Here is a 16867-nt window from a genome sequence, read left to right on the forward strand (position 1 = left end):
TGCATGTATGGTTATAAAAATCATTATTCAGTAATTTTATCGCTCTACTTTTATTCTTCATTACCACATCCTCACATCCTGTGTGCTCACAAGCAGCTGTTGGGCATTTGGCAAATCTTGTAAGTAACTCTGTGCACACCTCATCTCTTCAGCTTATTACCATACAGATAACTCTTTGTGTCTGAACATGTTTTAACATCAAAAAAACCCTGAATATTATATTCTAAACCTTGAACTTGTTTCAAACACAATAAAAAGCAACCTACAACATCAACTCTACAACATACATGTATAAATATGAGCAGTACAAGAATCTGAGCCAATCCCAGCTAACAGGGAGTGGCTCAATCTGTTGTGGTTACTCTTTGAGGGAGTAGGCCTTCGTAATGTAGTGATTCCTCGGGGTGCTTAGCTCAGGGAATACTTACAGTTGTTGGGGAAACGCTCAATTAATTACACTAATATATTGTATAATATAGAAGAAAATAGCTGCTACCCCAGCTGACCCTGGACAGGTCGCCAGACTATGGCAGGGCTGACACATGGAGACAGACAACCATTCACGCCTGCAGCCAATTTAAAGTCACCAATTAACCTAGCCTGCAAATCTTTTGACTGTGGGAGGAAGCTGGAATACCCAGAGAAAACCCACACTGACATGAGGAGTACATGCAGACTCCACACAAAGGGCCCCCCCACCCTTAGGTTTGAACCAGGAACCCTCTTGCTGTGAGGTGACAATGCTAACCACTGCACCACCATCCATCCATCCATTTTTGTAACCGCTTATCCTCCTCGTGGGAGCCTGGAGCCTATCCTGGCTGACACTGGGCGAGAGGCAGGGTACACCCTGGACAGGTCGCCAGACTATCACAGGGCTGACACATAGAGACAGACAACCATTCACACTCACATTCACACCTACGGCCAATTTTGAGTCACCAATTAACCTGCATGTCTTTGGACTGTGGGGGGAAACTGGAGTACCCGTGTCAGTGGGGAGAACATGCAAACTCCCTCCTTGGATCAAACCAGGAACCCTCTTGCTGTGAGGCGACAGTGCAAACCACCACACCACCGCACTGCCTTAAAAGTAATTACTAAACTGTTTAAATCTAAAAGTAATTTTAAAATATCTGAAATAGCTAAAAGGCATAGATATAAGGTTTAAATGGTTAGATAAAAGTAAGCTTAACATACTGAATAAACAATAATTAGTTAAAAGTAATGAATTAAAAGTTGAATAGTTAGCCAAAAGTAGGCGAATGGATAAAGGTTTTTAACCCATTTAAAACAATATTTTAGAACATGATGATTTCAACTTAGAACTGTGTGTATAGTACATATCAATTAATCAGTCTCTCAACTGTCACATGGAATTATACAACTCTAGTGAAATGTGAGCCAATTGGCTGCTCTAATTTATACACTGTGATTTAGTCCTTTATCGCATCTTCTTACACTGTTGGCTGCTGCTTTATAATTGTCCATGTTTCTAGATGGTGCTGGTAATCCATGGTTTCTGGTTGTGAAATGATTTATCTGTCTACACACCCTGACCTCAGTAAGGTGGCAGCATGGTTACACTTCACACAGGCATCAACTCTGCTCTGCAGCCGCTTCTACATAGGGTAAAGCAGTGACCCATAGCAGGAACAGGACAACACCTCACACTCCCACCATCACACCAGTCCTTATTCACTGCAGAGCACACGCCTCCTCTCCTTCTCTTGCCAGAGTCCTCTGCTTTATCAGAACCAGCATATAGAAACAGAGCCTCCTGGTTGAATGGTGCTGTCCAGGAGTTAGCCAAGATTTGGTGAATCAAAGGATATTACAGCTCCTGATATCCTGTTGGAAACTGATGCATGACAGAGGTCGTCCAGTTTATTATCCAGTGCCTGTACAATGGCTAACAGGATGCTGGCTCAGCTGGTGCCCATCTTCTCCATCTTTCCTCGATGTTTACTGATGTTTTCATCTTTGACCTAGCTAGCTAGAAGTCAGCAGAAAAAGAAGTGACCTGCAGCCAGACACCACCAACTTCCAAGCCAACAACTAAAAGCACCGCCAACACTTGCAAAATAGACATAGGAGCATACATATAGCACAAATTTAGCAGCGCTGACAGAGAGGCGACGGGAAATGTCCATGCCTACGTCGTATTTATCAGTGTGTCTGTATCCATCAGACTAAAACAATTGGGAACCACTGACTTAACTGGGGGGGCTCGGAGCAAATCCCATCACAAAAAATACACCATCATCAGCCTTTTGAGTGAGGGAAACAATTAACACAACCGCTAGACACATACTGACTCATTCTTCTGTACCTCTGGGCACATACACATATATACACATGTGTGTATATGTGTGTGTACAAAGATACGTTCCTGATACCACCCAGACAGGCAGACTGCAGACATGAACTTTAACACACTAATCTTTGAGTATAGCCGCCTCCCTTCTGGGCACTGGGCCAATAAAGTAAAGGGAAATACCTCTCAGGCTATCCCTGCTGCGCTCTATAGCATGATCTACAACTGGGCCACGCACCGCACGATAACACAATGAAGCCATTCTTTCAAAGGATTTCTTAATATATTTTTCAAAATCAATATTAATCCTATACTCAGGCATGGCCAGATTAATTAAAAAATGTCTGGTCTTGGGGAGGGTTTAATTTGTGTCTGCTTCTTGTGTGGTCTTAAATTGCCAGCCTGTTGAACAAGAAACTGAAGATGAGCATCTGAGCCACCATACCACAACAAAGTATGAAGATACATGCATCTTTCATAGACAATCCAAGAGGAACAATATGAAAGAAATGCATTTTTGTGTGCAGTCCTGAACAACCAGATATGAGAAAGTTTCTTATCAGCATTACAACCCCAAATCTTTTGTTTGATTTGTTTGCAGTGTGTTGCACAACACCCAGACTGACCAGACACTGGTGACCTTGTTTAAAAGTTGTTTATGTGTTCATGTAAATTTCAGAGGTCATTGTTTATCTTTCAGCCTTGAAGATAACTATGCACCATTCACTCAGGAAGTCTCGTGTACTAGTCTCGTGCACAGGCATTTTCTGACAAATCTTTGGTCTGTGTTTCACCCTCTTAACCCAGAATCATGGTTTGTTTTGTTTTGTCTGAAACAGACATCTGACTCACATGATCAGGTTACGTACTGTAAATAGTGAGTCAAGGCATGTGGGAATTGCTACAACAGTTAAAAGCAGTCTTCTGATATTACCCTTTTTCCCAGAGGCTTCATACAGCTGGAGCTGTTTCATTGAGTTCATGTTTGCCGACTTTAGTTTACATCTTTATCATAGGGCAGCCTAATCTGACTTCGTTATATCACCCTCTTACTGCTGCTATTATCAATTCCATGTTTTTATCATATATTCTTTTTTTTGCACCTGTTTGACCTCTGTGTCTTTAAATAAGTTCTTGTGGCTTTTTTTCCTGTGTCGTGTGATCAGAACTCGTGCAGACAACTGCTGATAAATCATGACCATTGTGGATATTACTTAACTGTTACACCGAGGTCTGTGTAAATCTCCACTAAACCAACCCAGAACCCCTGACTTTTTTTCAACATTTCCATTTATCAGACCAAAATTAGTTCATGACATTTTTACTATCGGTTAGATATATTGGCTTTTATCACATTCAGTCTACGCAAGCAGTATAGGTCATACTCATGAGGTTAAATCTTCCTCCAGCCCCCAGCCAGAAAAATCATGCACACTTTGCTTGCCCTTTGCAGAATGCCAACATATAAGATTGGCCTAGGAAAAAAAAGAAGAAGAAATAAACAAATATCTAAATATTCTGCACTGGATCCCATAACAACAGCTAGCTGCTAAAAATCAAAATGTCATGTATCACACTGCTACAACCACAGTGCTTCCCAAACAATTAAAGATCTGCCTCAATGCAGTTTTACAGACATCTCGACCTTCTGAATGTTAACATGTGCTAAAGTACTTACGACTCAATTAAAGGTACACCTAATGAAACTGATCCACAATGATCAAACTAGTTTCATTACAACTTGTCTAGCATCTGATAATGTGTGTCGCCTGCTGCACATCATTCACATGGCGGGTAGTATTGACCTCTCCCTGCTCGTTCTTATTGCTGGATGCCGAGAGAGCATTCAGTTGGTTAGAATGGGATTATATTTGGGCTACTTTGGATAAATTTGGGCTAGGCATGCAATTCATCTCCATGATCAAAGCCTTACATGCAATCCTTCGGCAATGGTCAACACTGGCAATACTTGCTCCGCCCAGTTTGCAGTATCAAGGGGAACTCGCTAGGTCTGCCCCCGCCATTATTCGCCCTCTCCCAAGAACCATTAGCTGAAAAAATCAGACAGCATCCATCAGTGCATCCTCTTACTTTTTGCAGTACAGCTTACTGAATATCATTGTATGCTGATGATATCCTTCTTTACATAGGTAACACATGTTCATCAATATCATATTTGCTTTCCACATTTGATACATTCAGTTCTCTATCTGGTTATGAAATCAACTGGACAAAGTCAGTGCTGATGCATTCATGCCCAGTTATATCTCAAATTCCCCTGCCCTCCCATATGCCAATGGAGTTACAGGCATCTCGGTGTTAATGACTTTCTTTCTACATCTTTCATTCCATTACAAAACTTTCATGGTATATACAGTTGGGTACAGAAGGACTTTGAATGCTGGTCAATCACCTCTTCAAGAGCTCTTCAAGCCGTTATATCAATAGTTTAGTATGGACTATCCTTCTTTCTCCTTACACTGGTTACTGGGAAAAACCTCACTCACTTATCTCCAAATTCATATGGAAAGAAAAGAGGCCCTGTTTAAAAGTCACAATTCTCTGATGAGACAAGACACAAGAGGGGCTGGCCCTATCAAATTTAAGATGTACTTCTTGTCCTCTCTGTACATGGTTCAATCTTAGTTCTTTAGTCTCTTGGAGACCAATTAAGGAGAATCTGTTGTTGCCTCACAGACTGCAGGATGTCATGATGTATTCCAACATAACACAGAAAAAAGCCAAATTATGTTTACGACCTCTAATTTTATTTCTACTCACAAGTCACTGCACTGTACTGTAACAAGGCATGGGGGGAGAAGGGTAAAATGTATGATGTATAATGTTTCTTTTTTTTGTATAATGTTTCTTTTTTTCTTTCTTTCTTTTCTTTTTGAACCTTTCTCAATTTTAAAAAATGATCAAAAAATTTCATCTATCACGTCAGGGGAGACCCTTTATTAGCCAGCATCATGCTGGCCAGACATGTGATGTTGCAGTGGGGAACAGATTTCTCTTAATCAGTGTTTCACTCAGCAAAACTCCACACTGTCTGTTCGTGATTAAGTTAGAACATTACAGGGCAGCAGACCTGTAGTAAATCTGCCGGATACTCCTGCATGAATAATACGCTGTCCACTGTTATTCTTATATATCATTATAAGCAGACAGAAGAAAACGCTAATATGTCATTTTTAACAACCTTTAGTAAGCTGCTGGGCTCATTTTCAGGCACCAACCTATATTTCTTTCTCCTCCAAGCTGCAATCATTTATATATGCACCTTTTAAGCATTTGCCTGCGGTAGGCTATTGTTAGAAGTGGTATTTGCTATACATTATTGTGGTCATAATAACTTATGATTTAAAATGGCAAAGGCCTGGTATTGGGGTGATAGGTAGCTTAAAGGATGATCATTAATCATATGTTTCAGAAGGGATTACACACAAGAATGTTTTTGATCATACCATAGGCTTCTTGGCACTACAGAGTACACTATAAATTACATACAGTGAGGGATTTATATTATTATAAGTTGATTCTTTAAAATACATTGATATTACTGTTGTTTCTGAGCCCCTCATGGATGATGTTGTAATAAAAAAATAAATCAAGGTCTGTGCGTTATAGGTCCAAACATTATTTTTCATCAATGTCAGGAAAACCTTGCCACCCACCTACTTTGGGTTATGTTGACATAATGAGTCATAACACTATGTCCCACCTTTGACCTTTTAATATTATTTACAACAGTTAATGTAGATTTATTTTGAAATATTCATTTTATACCTATCAGTGTGATATGCATGAGGCTGTTGTCTAAATGACAGAATATTGTAATTGGTTGATATTCTTTTTTTTTAATGCATTATTTTTAATTATCAGTCTTATGTGAAGCAATTTTTATGCCTCAGTGTATTTATTAAGACACTCTGATCAGCTTCCCCTCTCTTTTCTCCCAGTCTCTGCATTGATTGGAATAACTTACTGTCACACATTAAATCCATAACCAATTTTAGCTCCATCGTCTGAAATAATCATCAGCAAATGTAATCATAATCATAAAAAACTATTACTAGTGGTTCTAATATTATGGTGTGCCGCAGCTTTGTACATGGTTTGCGCAAGTGGCGTTGCCGTTCCACTGCAGATGCAGTTGTTCGACTGCTGTGGGTACAATTGGTGTCAAACAGTGAACTGTCTCTCTATTTCATCACTCTCAAAGGTATTAAAAGTGAAAAACTAGAATATAATATGAGTTTTATGTAGGCTATATCACTGTCAATTTGTGTTTTTATAAAGTGTTAGTATGTCATAAAAATGTAATTTAAAAAGTCATAGTGTGTGCACTTCTCCCATGCGGTCCTGAATCGTAAGCTCGCTCCCTGAAATGGCACTTAATCATCAAAACTCTGAGATGCCCTGGTGGTCAATTTAGCCAACATATTCTCACTCTATGACCACTCATCACATATTGATGTTTGGTCATAGACCTTCCATGTCCAGACACGACGTGCAGGGTTCCCTGGGTGCATTGGTTTTGACGTTCTGGGGCGCCGTGTGAAGTTCTGTCTGTTACATATATTGTCTTCTTTCAAGATTCACTTCCGTTTTCACAGGAAATTTACCGTTTACATACGGTCTCTTTCAAAAAATAATCACACTATGTCAGTACAACAACTTGAATTTACATTTTTTTTTCTCCTACCACAACAAACACAGGTGGTTAGGTTTAGTAAAAAAGAACAGGGTTTGGCTGTATAATCCTACAGGACACGAACACCGCTCTCCGAATGAAAGTCGAAGAGCGGTGTTGGACTTCAGAGTGAGACTGGGTTGGTTTGGCTGTTAAGTTTCTAAAAATTTCTCCTGTAGGTTACTTCCCCCAGATCCTGAAGGGTTGGGGCGCAGAGGGTGTCAAATGAAGATGGTCCCCTCAATGTTAAAAAGGTGATTACGGTCCTGATTCAAGTTGCTCTTGCATTTATACTTTGTACTTTCAAAATTCTGAATTGATAACACTGACTGTGTCATGGTTTGACACACTAGGCTTAATGACTTGTCAGTACACTCTTGGAAAAAGGATGATACATTTCAGCAGGCTCATCCTGCAAACACTGAACAAGTTTAAATGCACCATAAAGGATAAGAAAGTCAGTCAAGTGTAAATTCTATGCCTCGCTGGTCCCACTGAGCTCACCAGTCAATCTTCAGTGTTTCTGGGAAACTGGGTGATCTAAGATTTCTAGTTAAAGCATTCGTAGAGCAAATGTCAAAGCAGATTCTGAGTACAGCCCCGTGGTTGTTACTTCACAGTCCGCACACATGGTGCTTTGGACAAATTCCAGTTCAAATGAAATCAGGTCAGGATATTCTCCCTCGCTAGAAAACCCACCAAGTCAGCAAAAGAATTGGTCATAGCTGGGTAAACAAAGCCCCGCCAGGTCTGAAAGAGACTCAGGCTGTCCCTGCTTATTTCTCCAGGTTAAGCTCAACATAATGTTCTGTCTTTGTCACTGTTCACCCTCAACAGACCCCTTTTTATTTATATTAAGCCTGTTTGTGATGCTTAGTGAGCGTGGCCAAATAGTAATTTAGGCCACTTTGTTTGGTTATTGATTCATCTGTTTCTACTTGAGACTCTGGCCTGTCTGAGTCAATGGGATCTATAATAACATTGGCCTTGAGGGGTAAGTGGTCTATTAAGCACACAAGACCTCATTTCCACATGTGCGTGATCACTCGAAACATGTCTGTCTGTCTGATGGACTATCAGAGAGCAAAGGGCTGCACCGGGGGAGGGGAGGAGGGAGATAAGCCTCGACAGTACCACAGAAGTCATGTCGGCTATTATTTATCCAGGACCTCCACGTGTGCCGTCTCTGGGCCGGTCTGAGCTCAGCCCTCTGATTGGACACACCTTCCTCTCGGCTCACGCCTTCAGTGTCTCATCCAGTCGGGAGGGGGCGGGGCCTGTGCCGCATTTACACCCGTGATTGGCCCAGATTAAAAAAATGTACAGCTTTATCTCCGCGGGTTCGAGGAGCAGGTCGCGCGTTATAAATACTGCCTCCAGCCGGGGAAAACAAAATGAGCACCGACATCCAGGAGAGCCGTGTCCGGCCACCGCCTCATGATCATCGTGAGAAGGATGCTGCAACAAGCCCTCAGAGTATCCGGCCGGAGCGCCTTCCCCCTGGTCAAGTGGATGGAGAGATGGGCTGAGGGCGCATCGGCCAAGCAGGCGGTGAAGACTCTGCAAGACATGCCCGGACCGTCGGTCGCCAGCTTCGCCTGGGACCTGTTCGCCAAACGGGGGCTGTCACGGCTGCACGAGCTGCAGGTAAGATGATGAGGTTCAGCAGAGGAGCCACAACATATATATTATAATACAAATGCATTCAATAGGCTGCAACGTGGTGGATTAAATGATTTAAAATGATGCAAAGGACGGACAGCTTGAATGCATTTCTGATCATGGGTGGATGTGTGGGTGGAAAATTCTGAGATCTAAGGTGTGCACAGAGAAACTTTCTCCCTGTCAGCAGATGAATGTGAAAACAGTCTTTTAGTGTCAAGCTCTGCACATAACACATCATCCATCAAGCAATAAGCAAGACACTGTTGAGTTGAAGGGGGCTTTAATCTAAACTTACCTTTTGAGACAGTTAAACATTTTATAACTTTACAGGTCATTTAACCACCAATTATCAATGTCAAGTAGCAGGGCCGTAACCATGGAGTCACATTCATGGAGACCAAATCTGCCAGGGTGTCAACCCCACCCCAGAAAAAAAAAATGTATCCATAAATGTATTATTTTAATAATAAATCATATATCTACAGTCACATATCTTCCATATGTGTCCACATGTTTTACAAATGTTGCCGGTATTGAAACTCCAGAAGAAAAATTAACCTAATGTCTAACCCTTTCCCTCCCCTCCCCTGGCTGGCCTAGGATGACCTGTTATGTCTAAGTTGTATAATATAAAGAGTGACAAAAAAAAGGAAAAAAATCTATATGACTTTTCATCAATATATTGGGGAGGGGCTTATTTAAATATTGGAAGAGGCTGTTTCCCTCCTCAGTATATATTATAATTACTGTCTTGTCAAGTAGAGAAGAAGGTATGGCTGATTAAACTGTGCCTGTCAAGTTACGTAACTTCAACAGAAACGATTCATCATTAGTGAATTAGAAAAGCCTGCGTGCGTCTTCATTTCTGCACTGCGCTTTTCACAGTAAAGGACAGTGCATCTAAAGATGACGCCAATCACCTCATAGCCTGCAGTGTTTTCACAAGGTCGCTCCTCTCTCTTTGTCTTTCATGTCCCAGCTGGAAGGAGCACAGCGGTATGGGCCCATGTGGAAGGCGAGCTTCGGCCCCATCCTTACGGTTCATGTGGCTGATCCGGCGCTCATTGAGCAGGTGCTGAGGCAGGAGGGCCAGCACCCCATGCGTTCTGACCTTTCCTCCTGGAAGGACTACAGGAAGCTCAGAGGACACCACTATGGACTCCTGACAGCGTGAGTGTCACTCTGAGACTTCCTCTTCTCTCTTTAGAAACCCACAAATCACAAGATAGTGTCAGATTTAAAGTAAACTTGAATGATATGTGGTGGCCCTTAAGTGATGTAATAAAGTAACTGAGAATGGAAAACGGCCGTAGTGATCAAAGGGTAGGGAAAACAGATCTGTGACGTCCTACAAGTGTAATGCTGAGACGTTCGACTTACAAGGCTTTGAATTATTTACCCTCTTACTGTATTACCAATGTCTGGTGTCAAGTTCTTTTCTGATTCTGAATGACATAAAGTGGACAAAACCCTTTTATTCCAGCTGTTAAACACCCTTGAAACCCTGATGTAGCGCAGCTGAAATACTTTACTAACATGACCGTTTGTTCATTTTTACTCTGTGTGTGTTCCCAGTGAGGGGGAGGAGTGGCAGTCAGTAAGAAGTCTCCTGGGGAAGCACATGCTGCGACCAAAAGCAGTGGAAGCTTATGATAAAACCCTAAACGGCGTGGTCAGCGACCTCGTTGCCAAACTTCGCCTTCGCAGGCGCTCCCAGGGCCTCGTCACCGACATCGCCAGCGAATTCTATCGCTTCGGCCTCGAGGGTAAGGTTTCATGTGGTCTGAGGAGTGGTCACGTCATGCATCACTACAGGGTGTACCACACCGTGTAAACATGGGTAATTAGGGCCAGCCACATGCAGGAAGCAGTATTACGTGATTACACTGACATTTTAAACACACGTCTGTCAACGCTGGTTGAGCCCGAATAGTTTCAACATTTCCATCATAGAGCGACAATAAGTAACCTTTAGCTCGTAGGTCCAGTGGTGGAAAAAATTAGTCAGGTCCTGTACTTAAGGAAAAGTAAGAGTCCTGCATTCAAAGTTAGGAGTAGGAAAAGCAGAATGAATGACTTCAGAGTGTCACGTTATTATACATTTATATTATATTGGGTAATTGTCACTGATGCATTACTGTGTAATGTGTAATTTAATGCTGTGGTTCTTAAGATAGAGCTAGAGATAATTTAAGCTACTTTACTACATACTTTTGAGAAGTTTAACCCACAACACAGCATTATACCCTATAAACTGAACATATATTTGGTGTATAAAATTTGCACAAGGGCTGCAACTAATGAGTATTTACATTATGTATTCATCTGTCAATTATTTTCTCCATAAATAGAAAAGTTGTTGGGTCTATAAAATGTCAGAAAATGGGGAGAAAATGTCGATCACTGTCTCCAAATGTCTTGTTTCATCCACAGCCCAAAGATATTCAGTTTACTGTCAGAGAGGAGTAAAGAAACCAGAACATATTCACATTTAAGAAGCTGGAATCAGGGAATATTGACTTTTTTTTTCTTGATAAATTACTCAAATTGATTAATCAATTGTCAAATTATTTGGTGATTAATTTAATAGTTGACAACTGATAACTAACAACAGTATTCTCCTCTGAAATATAGTTGATTATAAACATATATTAAAATGGAAACACTCAAGTCAGGTTCAAGTAGCTCAAAATTGTACCTAAGTAGAATACTTCTTAAATGGTCTTTGTACTTTCCTAAATTTAGATTAATACCAGCTCATATTAACGCTGATTATTGAGTGCAGCTAAATTTGGTCCTCATTCTGCCTCGAGGCTCCTCAGCAGTTATTCTTTCAGGATCAGAGAGTTATTGTACATTCATTCATTTTCCTTGCCCACATCTCCCCAGACTAAACACAGCTCGAGTCCAGTGACTGTGTTGTCACATGCACGGCGCTCTAACGTTTACTCCACCGTCGTTAAAATGATTGCGGCGTTGAGTGGGAGCCGGGCCAACTGTTGTTGAGAAATAAAAACATTACAATCCAAAAGCCTCAGATGTGGTTTCATCTCCCTGTGCAGCTGGAGTTTACAGTGCATATCTTTCAGCCCGTGTGCCGTGTCTTTCTCACCTCCTCATTTACCTTTCTTTCTTTTCTTCTTTGACAGGCATTTCCTCCGTGCTGTTTGAATCCAGGATCGGTTGCCTTGATGAGGTGGTCCCTGAAGAGACAGAGCGTTTCATCCAGTCGATCAACACCATGTTTGTGATGACGCTTCTTACCATGGCCATGCCCAAGTGGTTGCACCAGCTATTCCCTAAACCCTGGAACGTCTTCTGTCAGTGCTGGGACTACATGTTCGACTTTGGTAGGTCACTGCTAATCTTTGGAGTTTAGTGTGGGCACGGGGAGAAGAAGCAAAATGTACACCTTCTTAGAAATATTAATTCCAATAGTGATGATTGAATGTAGGGTTGGACGATATGGAGAAACTCAAATATCATATCTTTGACCGAATACCTCGATATTGCAACAACTATTATTTGTGCGTTTATAAAATATTTACACAATTAGATTTTTGATAAATAATCATCAGTAATGACAAGTGGGTAAAGGCAAATAATAGAACAACCAGTACACTTTAGAAAATTAAATCAGTTTACTGTAATGCAGCCTTTAAATCCAGGAAAGTCAACATTTATGATCCAAAATCTTAGATAATACATAGTCTCATTTCACGATATTGACACAATATCAATATATTGCCCAGCCCTACTTTTGTATGTAACACTATATTTTACAAAAATGCTTTTAAATGTGAGAAAATAGAAAGAAATAACAAAAAATAGAGCATAACAATCAAATACATTTAAAATATATATATATATATATATATATATATATATATATGTGTGTGTGTGTGTGTGTGTGTGTGTGTGTATGTGTGTGAGCAGGGACGTTTAGCAGACCCTACACAAGCTAGCACTTCACTAAAACATGAAACCAAAACAAACACAGAGGCGCAACACTCTGTATGTCTTTCCACACTTTCTGATTACTTTCCCTCCGCCCCCTTCCCATTTGTCATTGGCTGTTGCTGGTTTGCCTGGTTTTCGTTCCACTCACTCTTACAGTGCATCAAGACTCATCCAGATCTGAATTGAACATGTTTAAAATAATCGCTCTGGTGCAAACTGGATCAGGAAGCAGGAGATTAAAGTCTTTAACCCTCACGCACTGCAAGATCGTCTGCGCTGAGGTCTTGAGCATCAGTCATGGTGGTCAAAGTGTGGTTAGAATATAAAACAAACCTAGCTGTCTGGTGGTTTTCCTCAGATATCAAGTCTAGTTTATAATCACAATTAATTTATGGTTTTTGTAGCTTATTAAAAATCACACCAGGAAGCTCAGGACTGCAGTACACGCTGCACCTTCACTGTCGTAACCGCCTCTAATCTCTGTGCCTCCAGCAAAAGGCCACATTGACCAGCGTCTGACGGCTGAAGCAGAGAAGGTCGCCCGTGGAGAGAACGTGGAGGGCCATTATCTCACCTACTTCCTGTCGCAGACCGGGCTGCCCATGAAGACTGTCTACAGCAACGTGACAGAGCTGCTCCTTGCAGGAGTCGACACGGTAAGGATATAACTCTGTCCTCTCCTTCGCTGGATTCTGCCCATCACTTCTCCTTGATTTATTATCCTCTCTTACATCTTATCTGTCTTTTTTAGATCTCCAGCACCATGTCCTGGTCATTGTATGAGCTGTCACGTCACCCTGAGGTGCAGGCATCACTGCGGGATGAGGTGTTGCGCGTGCTGGAGGGTCGGAGCATTCCTGAGGCAGCCGATGTGGCCCGCATGCCTCTGCTGAAGGCCACAATCAAAGAAGTGCTCAGGTATAACTCAGAAGATTCATTTCCTGAGGACATGAAGTTTATGATAGGATAAGCCAATTTCATTTTGCTCACTTTGTCTCGTTTTCCAGGTTGTATCCAGTTATTCCTGCTAATGCCAGAGTCATTACAGAGAGAGACATCCAGGTTGGAGGCTACCTCATCCCTAAAAATGTGAGTGTGTGGTGGAATTAGCGCACTTTGAAATCATTCATATTCTGTGACAAGTGTTTGGCTTCAATTCTGTCATGTGTCATGTACACTGTGAGTTATGGAAGCCCATTTCTGCCAGTGTGATGAAAAAAAAACATCCTGTAAGTCATTATAATGAAAAGCTTTTGGAAAATAATGACTTAGTAGCTCAAAACGATGAGAAGCATTATTTTCACATTATTTTTATTATCATTATTTTGAGATGCAAAGTCATTATTTTTAGATGCTTGTTATTTTTAAGAAAGTTTCTCATTATTTCAAGACACTAACTTATATTTTTTTATAAAGTTTCTTACTATTTTGACATACTAATTTATTTTTTTTAAAAAAGTTTCTAATTTTTCTGACATACTAACTCAATATTTTAAGAAAGTTTCTCATTATTTTGAGATACTAACTTATTATTTTTAGACTCATGACACTGGCAGAAATGGGCCTCCACAGTGAGGAGCGCATCATACTGGGCTAAATGTGAATGTTACACGTATCTGACAATAAAATCTTTCCATCCAGACCCTGATTACTCTGTGCCACTTTGCAACATCGCGGGATCCAGCCGTCTTTCCAAATCCAGATGAATTCATGCCCCATCGATGGTTGAACAAGGACCAGACTCACCACCCGTACGCCTCCGTACCCTTTGGGGTGGGAAAACGCAGCTGCATAGGTCGTCGTATTGCCGAGCTGGAGCTCTACCTCGCTCTTACCAGGGTGAGTTTTTATTAAGACTTTAATAGGTAGTTTATGATACAACAAGGAAGACTTTTTTTGCCAGTTACTATGATGAAAAATGTGTATGTTCAGCAGTAATTGAACGCTGAAAATCAGATTAGTTTTAACCTCGTTCACAGATGCATATGCAGCATGTACACATAAAAAGTATATAACATGTTTGTCTCAAGACTCTGTAACACACTCTGTTGCATGCTGCATATACACAGATTATTTAAACTATTTAACAAGTGCTTTAGATTGTTTCCGATTAAACACGGTTCGTCAGAAACCACAGTGTTTCCGACAAATCCTCTTGCTGCATTTTTTCTTGGAATAATGTAAGAGACTAAAAGAAGGGGACTTGAGCCGTTGTGCAAATCCAGTTCTAAATGAATTAATTTGATTACTTAATCCAGGGATTTCAGCAACTACCCAACACTTAGCACATGATGAGCACTTGATTTTTTTCCCCTTTCAGTCACCTTGGAGTAAATCTGTTTCCTCTGTTCCCACTAGATCCTCATAGAGTTTGATGTGAAGCCGGACCCAGAGGGGATTTCAGTTAAGCCCATGACTCGGACTCTTCTGGTTCCTGAAAGTGTCATTAGCCTCCAGTTTATTGAACGATGACCCAGTCTCCTGAGCTGATTTGTTACATGAACGAGAATGTGAGTCTCTTCGTAGTAGAGAGTGCTGGCAGGCGGAGTTATCACGGGAACCGCGAGCCTGTTGCACACAGTCAGAGCAGACCTTCAACCTTCAACACGACAAAGGCCAAAGCCCTCCGTACCTGTAACCCAGCGGTGTGGAGGCTGACGTGTGGAGAAGGACAAACGAATGCAGGATGAGCAGTGACAGCTCATCACCGAAGCTTTGCAGTGGGAGCGGTTTAACTCCAAATGTAAGACTGTGGGTGTTTTAGACTAAAATCACCATCAAGCACTTATTTGCACAGAGGCCAAGAGCAGGCCAGTGATCTCCTTCAGTATGTTTCAAAAGAAAATCTTCAGACTTTTGTCAGACAAGGCTGCAATTCAAGGAATTTGCAACATGTCTGTATTTGACGCTGATTTTTGATTTTCTAGTAACCCCTTCCTAAATCTTATGACAACCTGTGGTGTTCTGCAGTTTTAACTTCATGCAGCATTTCCCGTGTGTCCTGGTAGTGCACATATTTCATTTCAAGAGCATTTCTGTATGTGAGTCTGAGATGTGTGCTGTAAATTATTCAGAGGTATCAGGAGAATCTTGGACTGGCACATGGACACGCTGTTTCCTCAGCTCTTACTGAGCTACTGTGAGACTTTTATGTAGCTATGGTATTGATCAAAGTGTATTTTATAAGGTGCTTATGGTGTACGGTTAGTGACGGGTTTCTTTCTGAAAAAGAAAAAAAAAAGGCAGCTGTTGAAATGATTCCTGTGTAGCAACGCATGGTGCCACTGTTCAAAACGTAGGCTACTCTGCACTCAGGCTTTGTCTGTATTGTATGAAATGTAAATGTATGCCACAGTTCAACAGTGCGCTACAATGCAACTTTATCTGTCCTTAATTTTTTTTATAAAATCTACTCTGAGTGATATACTACCATTTTGTAAGTGTAATAAGCTTCAGTATCTGAACACTGTATTTATTCTAATTTAACACATTTTAAAACTGTTACTATAAATGCCATTAAAAGGTTTCAAGTTGGACTTCTGCCTATGTGTTGATTCTATTTGGTCAAACCAGTGAAAATCCAGTTTATGTCAATAATATTACCTGTTTCTGTTGGTGTTAATGTGATGCCCACTTGTCTTGTTAACAAAAATAGCCACCTCTGTCACAATTCAGTGTTTGCCTCAACCTCTAACATCAGCTGCATCAGATTAGGTCCAATTGATCAGATGTGTGCTGTTAGTGCGGCACGTAGGCAGTGATTTCTAGGAAATACCACACAGCGTATCAAAGTTCCTGCGTGATGTGACCATGTGGAGTGTGAGGTGAGGTGCAGTTGCTGTGGGTCGATAATTTGGACCAAGTACCAAACAGTGATATTTAACCTGAAACTAAGGATCCATGTCAAAACATAGTGTTATTGAACTGTCAAAATGTGATATCAGCTCTGAACGCTACAATTAGCAGCCTGATATGTAAAAGTGTATTAGATGTGTGCACTATACTTTCTAGATGTTTGATAAGGGAGGACCAAAGTGAAACCAAAGTCCAGTATTTGACTGGAGAAATGGACCGTGGGAGTAACACCACTAGACTTGAGATAAATGCTGATTTTGTTACTGTACACTGGGTAAACCTGCAGGGGCATCAAAAACACCATATGACTATGCTGGAAAAATTTTGGATCCCTGTTGGGAAAAGGAAAAAGAAAGCTTGGAGCTGTGGTTGGT

General features: G+C 41.1%; 1 protein-coding gene across 1 annotated transcript; it reads left to right on the top strand.

The window, feature by feature from the left end:
• The first annotated feature begins 8362 nt into the window (after positions 1 to 8362).
• On the top strand, positions 8363 to 16171 carry cyp27b1 (cytochrome P450, family 27, subfamily B, polypeptide 1). The gene is made up of 9 exons (XM_033627367.2): positions 8363 to 8660; positions 9658 to 9848; positions 10254 to 10444; positions 11828 to 12028; positions 13131 to 13294; positions 13390 to 13556; positions 13646 to 13727; positions 14280 to 14477; positions 14997 to 16171. Exons 1-9 carry the CDS (start codon positions 8451 to 8453, stop codon positions 15108 to 15110), a joined length of 1518 nt encoding a protein of 505 aa, XP_033483258.1. The 5' UTR covers positions 8363 to 8450; the 3' UTR covers positions 15111 to 16171.
• The last annotated feature ends 696 nt before the right edge of the window (positions 16172 to 16867 follow it).

The sequence above is a fragment of the Epinephelus lanceolatus genome, chromosome 1 (genome assembly GCF_041903045.1).
Source record: "Epinephelus lanceolatus isolate andai-2023 chromosome 1, ASM4190304v1, whole genome shotgun sequence".
Classification (NCBI taxonomy): domain Eukaryota; kingdom Metazoa; phylum Chordata; class Actinopteri; order Perciformes; family Serranidae; genus Epinephelus; species Epinephelus lanceolatus.